This window comes from Monodelphis domestica, chromosome 8, assembly GCF_027887165.1.
Source record: "Monodelphis domestica isolate mMonDom1 chromosome 8, mMonDom1.pri, whole genome shotgun sequence".
In the NCBI taxonomy this organism is placed as follows: domain Eukaryota; kingdom Metazoa; phylum Chordata; class Mammalia; order Didelphimorphia; family Didelphidae; genus Monodelphis; species Monodelphis domestica.
This window is the reverse complement of record NC_077234.1, coordinates 2,436,085-2,444,580: the sequence shown is the minus strand read 5'-3', so window position 1 is coordinate 2,444,580 and position 8,496 is coordinate 2,436,085. Positions and strand designations below refer to the sequence as shown.

General features: G+C 68.2%; 1 protein-coding gene and 1 non-coding gene across 3 annotated transcripts in view; both read right to left on the bottom strand.

Annotated features, from left to right (window-relative positions):
* Positions 1-20: 20 nt before the first annotated feature.
* ANKFY1 (ankyrin repeat and FYVE domain containing 1) overlaps positions 21-8,496 on the bottom strand; it is a 37,160-nt gene continuing 28,684 nt past the window's right edge. For both annotated transcript variants that reach the window (XM_056808380.1, XM_056808381.1), the window contains exons 15-25: positions 8,047-8,215; positions 7,846-7,964; positions 7,594-7,750; positions 6,228-6,428; positions 5,850-6,026; positions 5,224-5,371; positions 5,054-5,144; positions 4,762-4,886; positions 4,534-4,680; positions 4,344-4,434; positions 21-2,022 (exon numbers count right to left, since the gene is read on the bottom strand). In XM_056808380.1, the coding sequence (XP_056664358.1) occupies positions 1,890-2,022; positions 4,344-4,434; positions 4,534-4,680; positions 4,762-4,886; positions 5,054-5,144; positions 5,224-5,371; positions 5,850-6,026; positions 6,228-6,428; positions 7,594-7,750; positions 7,846-7,964; positions 8,047-8,215 (1,558 nt within the window). In that variant the 3' untranslated portion in view covers positions 21-1,889. The remainder of the gene's footprint in view (positions 2,023-4,343; positions 4,435-4,533; positions 4,681-4,761; positions 4,887-5,053; positions 5,145-5,223; positions 5,372-5,849; positions 6,027-6,227; positions 6,429-7,593; positions 7,751-7,845; positions 7,965-8,046; positions 8,216-8,496) is intronic.
* MIR12398 (microRNA mir-12398) lies at positions 1,425-1,485 on the bottom strand. The gene has a single exon (NR_162972.1). It is a non-coding gene; the product is annotated as a microRNA mir-12398 (primary transcript).

Genomic DNA, 8,496 nt, shown 5'->3' with positions numbered 1-8,496 from the left:
GGGGTTCTCTACTGGACACGTTTGACACCATTCTGGTTTTATTACAAGGAATCATTACAGTTAATGCAAATAACCATTTGGAAAAATACATTCTATTCCACAGGCTCCAAGGAAATGGCGGCCACGTGCACCCTCTCCTGGTGGCCCTCGGACATCCTTCCAGTGTCCCCGGGCTGCAGGGACCTTTGGGAGGGGGCTGGGCCCACCACTCTGGCCTGCCCAGAGTGCCCAGTGGGGGCTGGGCTCAGGTGCCACTCGTGGCCCGTGGAGAGGAAGCCGGACACGTCTGACCCTGTGGAGTCGTTAAGGCATCTACAATGGTAGCGGCCCTTTCCAGACGCTGGCACAAGGGGAAGGCGAGGTCCCAGGAGTCAGGTCACAAAAGCCCCCGGCCCCCACCATCCCCTCTAAGGGCTTTTGTGCTTTGGGGCTGCCCCCGGCCTGACTCCTGCCTCTCAGGCCGCCCCTTCCCCTGGAGGGCGGTGCAGTTGTCCGGGATCAGGCCAGAGGGAGGACCTGTGACCGAACCGGGCAGGGCTTGTGCTTGGGAAAAACAAGGGGGGCAGAAGGGCCTCGGGGAAGCGGCACGGGATCGCTGCGGGGCTCCCGGGCACGTGGGGTCGATCCCTGGGGGCAGCAGAGGGGTTCGGGCAAGGAAATCCTGGGCAACTAGAGAAGCACCCCGGCGGAGGGCCACGATGGCAGCTCCTGCCTTAGGAGCCTCAGCTGGAGGATTCGGGGGTCCCCCAGCGCAGAAGCTGCCCGGCTTTGCCGCTCTGCTCTCAGGCCTGTCTGTACTCGTGATCCCAGGTGCCCGTAGGAGTGTCGGCGGGATGGGCACAGCGGGCACCATCGGGGGGCCGCCCCCCTGAGCGGCTCGGGCAGCGGAGGGGGCCCGGGGAGCCGGCACGGCACGAGGGAAGGGGAAACGTCCGTGCCGACACGCAAACACGCGCGTGTGTTCCCAGCACATTTCAACCCATGATCAGGCTTAGTGTGAGCAGTGATGCAGTAAGTGGGAGCAGGCACAGGCGCCGGCGGAGGGGAGGCCGGGCCGCCAGCCATAACATCATCCATGATTCTGAGTCAAGAATTCCATTTCACTTCATTAAGCTGCGGGGAACGGCTCCTCGGGGCCGCGCTCGGGGAGGGGGCTCGGGGGACGCTGGCTCCCCACTAATCACGGTTGGGGAATGTGGCAGCTCAGGAGAAACGTGGTCCGAAAGGGACTCCTCGTCTTCTGGGCCGGAACCTCATCCCACCCGTAGCTGGAACACGATGGGCGTGTGATGTGGCCGGCAGGAGGGGAGCCCCTGGCGTCCAGCATCATTCTGCGTCGCGTGTGCACACGCGTGTGCGCACGCTAACAGATGAGGCCCCCCCGCTGCACCTGCACTTGACGGCCGCAGGACGCCGAGGGCCCGGGAGGACGAGGCAGGCATCGGGCGCGGAGGTGGCCTCTTCCTCGATGCCGCTCCTCGTCCACCAGGGTCCCCCGGCCTCCCCCGGATCGGGCAGAGACCAGGAGGGCCTCGGCGAGGGGCGGCGCACCCAAGTTCCAACCCGTCTCTTCTCGGGTGTCAGAGCCACATTCCCGAAGGGATCCCCGCGTGGCCCAAGCCACGGCTCGTTTCCCTCCTGGCGTGCCGCGGGGCAGGGACCCCCCTGGGCACCCCCCCCCCGTGAAGCTTTGTTGTTAAGGCCACTCTTCCCCACGATCCTCCTCGGAACCCTGTTTCCGAAGTGCCCCCCGCCCGGTGGGCTCTCCCGGGGCCGCCGCACTCGCCAGCAGCCCGACACGAGGCTTGGAGCCAGTCGCGAGAGGGTCCTTCATTGTTTCCAGGCGGCCGCGGGGGGGCCGGCGCCGGGCCGGGCCGACGAGGGCGGGCCTAGGAGACGCCCCCCAAGGTCAGGACGTCGAAGCAGATGTTGCACACCCGCACGGGCTTGTTCAGGTCGAACTTGATGATGGGGATCTCCTTGGTGGAGCACTTGTGGCAGAGGAGGCGCCCGCAGTGCCGGCTGTGGGGGAGACAGAGGCAGGGGACAAGGGGTGAGCGCAGGCCGCCCGGGAGCCCCGAGATCCCGCCCGCGGAGCGCGGGGGAAGCCCAGCGAGGAGGAGACGGCGGGGACCCTCCCGGCCTCCTCGAGTTGGCTCCAGGGATCGGGGAGACAGCAGCCGGGGGCCTCGGGAAAGGCCTCGGGCGTGCCTGGGGAGGAGATGGAGGCCCAGGCCCGACCCCAGCCGTGGCCCAGGAGGTCAAGGGAGCGGCGGGCCCGAGGCCGAACCAAGAGAGGCCTTGCCAAAGCCTACAGCGGGGAGCGACGAGAAGCGAAGGACTCCGAGGGCCTCCCGGGCTTCGAGGCGCGGCAGGCCTCTTAGTCTGAAAAGCCCCGGCGGGGATGGGGGGTCCCTGGTCAGGACCTTCATGCAAGGGCTGGCTTGGGAAAGTCCCAAGCTCTGGGTTCCAGTTCTGCCTCTCTCACAGCTGAACGTCACTCTCGGGCCCAGCCAGGAAGCAGGGACTGGGGCTTCCACAGTGAGAGCAGGCGAGGCCTCCTGCTGCCCGCAGTCCCTAGCTTGGCCACGTGTGGACAAGATGGAAAAAGGGACGAGCTCCTCTAGGCAAGGCGTCCGGGCAAAGCCAGGGCGATGCTAGGCCACGCCACGGGGTGAGGGCCTCGGGTGCAATTCTGTGAAATTCGGGATGAGTGCCAATGTGGCCAGGGTGGATGAGGGGCCACGTCATCCCGGGCTGTGTAAGAAGAGGCTCCCAGGGAGCAGGAAGAAGCGACCCCCGAGGGGCCGAAGGGGGAAGGAAGTGGCCAGCACACAAGACCCACACAGCCGAATGGAGAAGGGAAGCAAGTCAATGGGGAAAAAGGTTGCCACAAATTTCTCCGGAAAGATAGACAAGGCGCTAATTCAAAATAAGAGTCTCCCCCATTGAAACATGGTCAAAGGCATGGCCAGGCAGCTTTCTGGGAAGGACATCCAAGGGAACACGAGTCATGTGACAAAAGTACTGGATCAATGCGAATTAAGGCAAGCACAAGCGCCCGCCTCCAACCGTTCCACTGGCGAGGCCGACAGAAAAGAAAATGGCAGGTGCCGAGGGGCGGGGAAAGCAAGCACACTGCCAGGCGCCCGGTGACCTCCCCCAGGCTTTCACCCGGGAAGAGGACAAGGAGCCGGCCAAACACCAGAGACTCGGCGCAGCACCAAACAGGAGGTGACAAGGAGCAGCCACGGAGTCCCGTGGTGCGCTAAGAAACGGCCGAAGCGCCCATGTCACCAGCACCCGGGCGTGCTTCTGGGAGCTGACGCAGAAGAAACCACAGAGCAGCCCACTGAGCAACGCAGCACCGTCCCTCTCCAGGCCCCAGGATCTTGCCTTGCTTCCAACTCCCCCTGGCTACTAGGTCTCCCTCTAAATTCCTTGAGGACCGCTTAAACTGCTCTCTCCAAAGGGTCAAAAGTCCACCTGTGCATCGCCCTGTTTGCCCTGGGTTTAGGGGGTGTCCCTCTCTTCTGGCTCGGCCTCCACCCCCTTTTCCGGGCTCTTCATCCCCCATCAGTTGTCACAGGCTGTCGATTTCATCTGCATATGTCCATTTCGCCTCACACCCATCCTGTCAATTTCACCCCTGCCCAACTCCTGCCCCTGTCGATTTCAGCTCTCAGCCAGGGCTGCCCCTGCCCCCACATCAGGGCAGTCCCTGCAGGAGGGTCAGAGGTCGGCCCAGTCTCTCCTCCTCCCCTCAGCCTCCCAGGATTTTCCTGAATCCCCAGGAACAACCCCCGCCAGCGGTCTGGGCGCCCCCTGTCTAGTCTGACAAACGTGTGAGGACAAGCTGGATTGGGGAAGCGGCAACAAATGGCCCTGGAGGCTACCTGGGCCCGGAGGATCTCAGTCAAGACTTAAAGGAAACCAGGAAGGTGGCAGAAGAGAAGGAAGAGGTTCCGCGCATGGGGAAGGCCAGGAGGCAGCTGGCGGGGAGGGGGAGGGGGATGTGGGCCCCGCCCTAGGGAGCACCTTGAAGCTCCTGGCCAGGTTGAGGACTCTGCTGACCCCCTCCGTCCCCCCCCCCCCATTCTTTCCTTTCCTCTCCGCGATGGGGTGTTAATTCCTCGCCTCCAGGCTGAGGCCTGACCCAGAGCCCCAGAGAAGCCCAGGCCAGGCTCTGCCCCCATCAAGTCCACATCTGTGGCTCTGGTCCCCCCGGAGGGCCCGAGTCGGATCCGAGCTCCACCTCTGGCTCGGCACCCACCCCCGGGCCAGGTTCACCCCCCGCTACCACGCCCTGAAGCTGGGGGGGGCGGGGGGCGCCGCAGCCTCACCAGTGATGCTTCCGCGTGGTCACCCCAAACTTGGCCAAGCACTCGTAGCAGTTGGAGCCGTCACACCACGGAGGTTCCTTGGACAGCATGTCTGCAGGGGGACACGGCCGGGCAGCCCGTGAGCTCCGGCCCCGTCACGGCCCCCCTGCGGGCAGGGGCTGAGGCGGGAGGGGGCACCGAGCGCACTCACCCAGGAGTCTGAAGAGCAGCTGCTTGGTGGCCACCTGGAAATTGAAGATGTTGACGCCCTGCAGGTTGTGGGAGCCCAGGCGGGCCCCGGCCCGCACGACCGCGCGGCACAGGTTGGCGTTGCCCTTCATGTAGGCCAGGAGCAGCACTGCAACGGGAGGAGAGCGCGCTGGGGGCCGCCATCCCGCGCGCCCCCGCCTCGAGCCCCCCCCGCTCGTCGGGGCCTCACCTGTGTTGCCCTCGGCGTCGGCCTTGTCCACGGGGTACCCGGGCATGCACTCCAGGAAGAGCTCGAAGATGGCGGCCGCGTTCTCCTTGCCGTAGTGGCCCAGGATGTGCATCGGCGACTGACCCCTGAAAGACAGAAGGCGGCCGCGGCTCGGCCTGGGCACCAAGGGGCCAGCCCCCAGCGAGCCTCGGGGCTGGGTCACCGCCGGGACGGGAGGGCACGCCGGGCGAGGGGCGCAGCCGGAGAAAACGCCCGGCGCCGCGGAGGAGGACTCGGGGCCGGCCCCGCTCACCTCAGGTTGAAGGCCTCCGCGTCCACGCTGCTCTCGGTCAGGAGGGCCCGGATGGTGCTCAGCCGGCCGTGCATGACCGCGAGGTGGAGGGCTGCAAAGAGAGGCGCGTCAGGCCCGAGCCGGGAGCCACCCGGCCGCCCCGGGCCCCCCCACCGGCCGCGCCGCCGCACCGTTGTTCCCGTTCTCGTCCACGGCGCTGAAGTCGACGCCGTTCTCCAGGAGGACCGAGCAGATGGTGGGCAGGTCCTGCTGGGCGGCCAGGTGCAGGGCGGTCTGGCGGTGCTTGGTCAGCTCGTTCACTTTGGCCCCTGCGAGAAGCTGCCGCCGAGCCAGCCGTGAGCACCTCCCCGCGGCGGGTTCTTCACGAGGCGCCCCGACAACCCCGCCCCCGTGGCTCTGGGGGCGCCCGGGGCTCTAGGCGGGGACCACCTCGACCTGGCGGGGGGCCTCCGAGCCAGAGAAAAGGGCTCCCGGCCCGGCTGCCCAACACGCCAGCCCTAGGAGTCACCCCGGGGGGACGGCGCCCCCGCAGCCCTCGCCCCCTGCTTGGAGGGACGCAGCCCCCCTCCACTGGGCAGGAAGCCCCGGGTTCAAATCCTGCCCCCCAACCTTTAGCACCAGGGCGACCCGGGACAGTCCCCAAACCTCTGCCCCACTTTCCTCACCTGTGACATCAGGACAAAAAGGAAAGCTGCCCCCTAGGCAGGCAGAGAGCCTGGCACAGCGCGTGGCCCCCGCCGGACGGCGCCGTAGTCGCCACTCTCGCCCTCCCCCGCCCAGCGAGCCGTGCCCGTACCAGATTGCGCACGATGATCTCGGACCCGGCCTGGACGGCCAAGTGCAGCGGCGTCAGCTTCGAGGCGTCCTGGACCCGGGAGTTCACGTTCGCCTGGACGCTGATGAGGAACAGGACGCTCTCGATGTCCGAGTTCTGGACCGCCACGTGGAGGAAGTTCCGGCCCTTGTTGTCCACCTGCGGCACAGGGACGGTCAGTGGGAGGCGCCCCGGGAGGACGTCCGGGGGAAGGCGGGCGTCTGGCTCAGAGACGGTCCTCCCCGGCCCGGGCCAGACCACGGGGGGCTGGGAGGGGCCCCGAGCTCGGGGAGAGGCCCAGAGGGGGGATGCTGAGGGGGGAGCCCGCAGGGAGGCCCACCGAGCCCGGCCCGCAGCCACCTGCTCGGCAGCGCCCGGCTCCCGCTTCAGGATGGCCTCGGCCGCCTTGTTGTTCTTGTAGGTCATGGCGCAGGCGAACGGCGTCAGGCCCTGGCGGTCGCGGACGTTGAGGCGGATGTCGGGGTGCGAGAGGAGCAGCGAGATGATGACCCCCTGCTGGCTGCTGATGGCCACGTGGATCGGCGTCCGGCCCTCCGCGTCCTACACGGACAACCCGGCTTTACCTCCGAGGCCAGAAGCCTTGGCGCCGCGCGGACCCTCCCCTTCTCTCCCGGCGTCAGCTTGACGGCAGAAGGGCCACGAGGGCTGGCCAAAGGGACTCGAGAGCACCCTCGAACCCGGGGCCTCCTCACTGCCCCCAGTGACTCTTCCAAGGAACATACAAACCTTGGAACCCCCAAACCCCAAAGACTCTTCCCTGAGAGCCTGGGCACAGCTTCAGGGGGTACAGCCTCAGGGGCACGGCCTCAGGGGGTACAGCTTCAGGGGGGCACAGCCTCAGGGGCATGGCCTCAGGGGCACGGCCTCAGGGGGGCACAGCCTCAGGGGCACGGCCTCAGGGGCACGGCCTCAGGGGGGCACAGCCTCAGGGGCATGGCCTCAGGGGGGCACAGCCTCAGGGGCACGGCCTCAGGGGGGCACAGCCTCAGGGGCACGGCCTCAGGGGGGCACAGCCTCAGGGGGCATGGCCTCAGGGGGGCACAGCCTCAGGGGCATGGCCTCAGGGGGGCACAGCCTCAGGGGCATGGCCTCAGGGGGGCACAGCCTCAGGGGCATGGCCTCAGGGGGCACGGCCTCAGGGGGGCATGGTCTCAGGGGCACGGCCTCAGGGGGTACAGCTTCAGGGGGGCACGGCCTCAGGGGGGCACAGCTTCAGGGGGGCACAGCCTCAGGGGGGCACGGCCTCAGGGGGGCATGGCCTCAGGGGCACGGCCTCAGGGGGGCACAGCCTCAGGGGCATGGCCACAGGGGGTACAGCTTCAGGGGGGCACAGCCTCAGGGGCATGGCCTCAGGGGCACGGCCTCAGGGGGGCACGGCCTCAGGGGCATGGCCACAGGGGGTACAGCTTCAGGGGGGCACGGCCTCAGGGGGCACGGCCTCGAGGGCAGAGTGTTGGGAGGAGGCCTGGGTAAGGCTCCCCCAGAGGGTGCCCCTTATAAGGCCCAGAACTGGGGGGGGGGGGAGGCTCTTGAAAAGCCTCAGGCCGGACAGGCAGTCACAGCCCCTTTGGGCCTGGCTCGCCCCATTGGCGGGCCCCCGACAGAGGGCGGCCCTGCTTTGCCAAGGGAGGATGGACGCGGCGGGGCCGGGAGCCGCCGACGTGTTGGGGAGCAGGAGGGGCCCCGGCTGAGCCCCGGGCAGTACCTGCGTGGCCACGTTGGCCCCGAACTCCAGGAGGCACTGGACGGTCTCCTCCAGCCCCCAGGAGGCCGCCAGGTGCAGCGGGGTCTGGCCGTCCCGGGCCTCTTCGTCTCCTTCTCCGTTGGCGCCGGGTTGCCTCGGGCTGTTCACGTCACAGCCGCTGTGCGGAAGGGCACGAGCTCAGCCGGGGGGTCCCGCCGACGCCCCCCGGCCGCCCGTGGTCGGCCCAAGGAGGGGGAGGAAGCGGGCTCCTACCTGCGGATGAGGAAGCAGGCCACGGCCTCGCTGTTCTCGTCGATGGCTCGGTGCAGGAGGGTCTGCAGGCAGCCGCCCGGCCCGGGGCCCCAGCACGTGGCGTCGCAGCCGTGCCGCACCTGAAGGGAAAGCCGGAGCCTCCATCCGCGTCCGTCCTCCCTCGCCAGCCTCGCCCCGAGCCGGGGCCCCGCCCGCGCTCACCAGGGTCGAGGCGATGTCCTCCAGGTTGCTCTCCAGGGCGAGCCACAGGGGCGGGTTCCCTCGCTCGTCGGGCACCGACATGTCGGCCCCGCGGGTGCAGATGGCATCCACCACCAGGGGCAGCTGGCTGCGGATGGCCAGCTGCAGGGCCGTCTCTCCGTCCTGGGTCCTGGGAGAGCCGGGAGAGCGCTCGCGCCCGCCTCTGGTGCCCCCCGAGGCCCCCCAGAGGAAGGCCTCGGGCAGAAGGCGGCAGAGCCGGCCTCAGAGGAGGCTCAGGAGGCCAAGGGAAGAGACGGGAGGGGAGGGGGCGCCTTCCGGAGAGGGTCAGAGGACGAGGGAAGACGGGCCTCCACCTAGAGGCCAGAGGAGCCTGAGGGCAAAGGAGGGCCCAGGCTTCATCTGCCTCCAAAGGGGCGCCCCAGACGCCCGCAGGCCCCGCAAAGCCCGGAA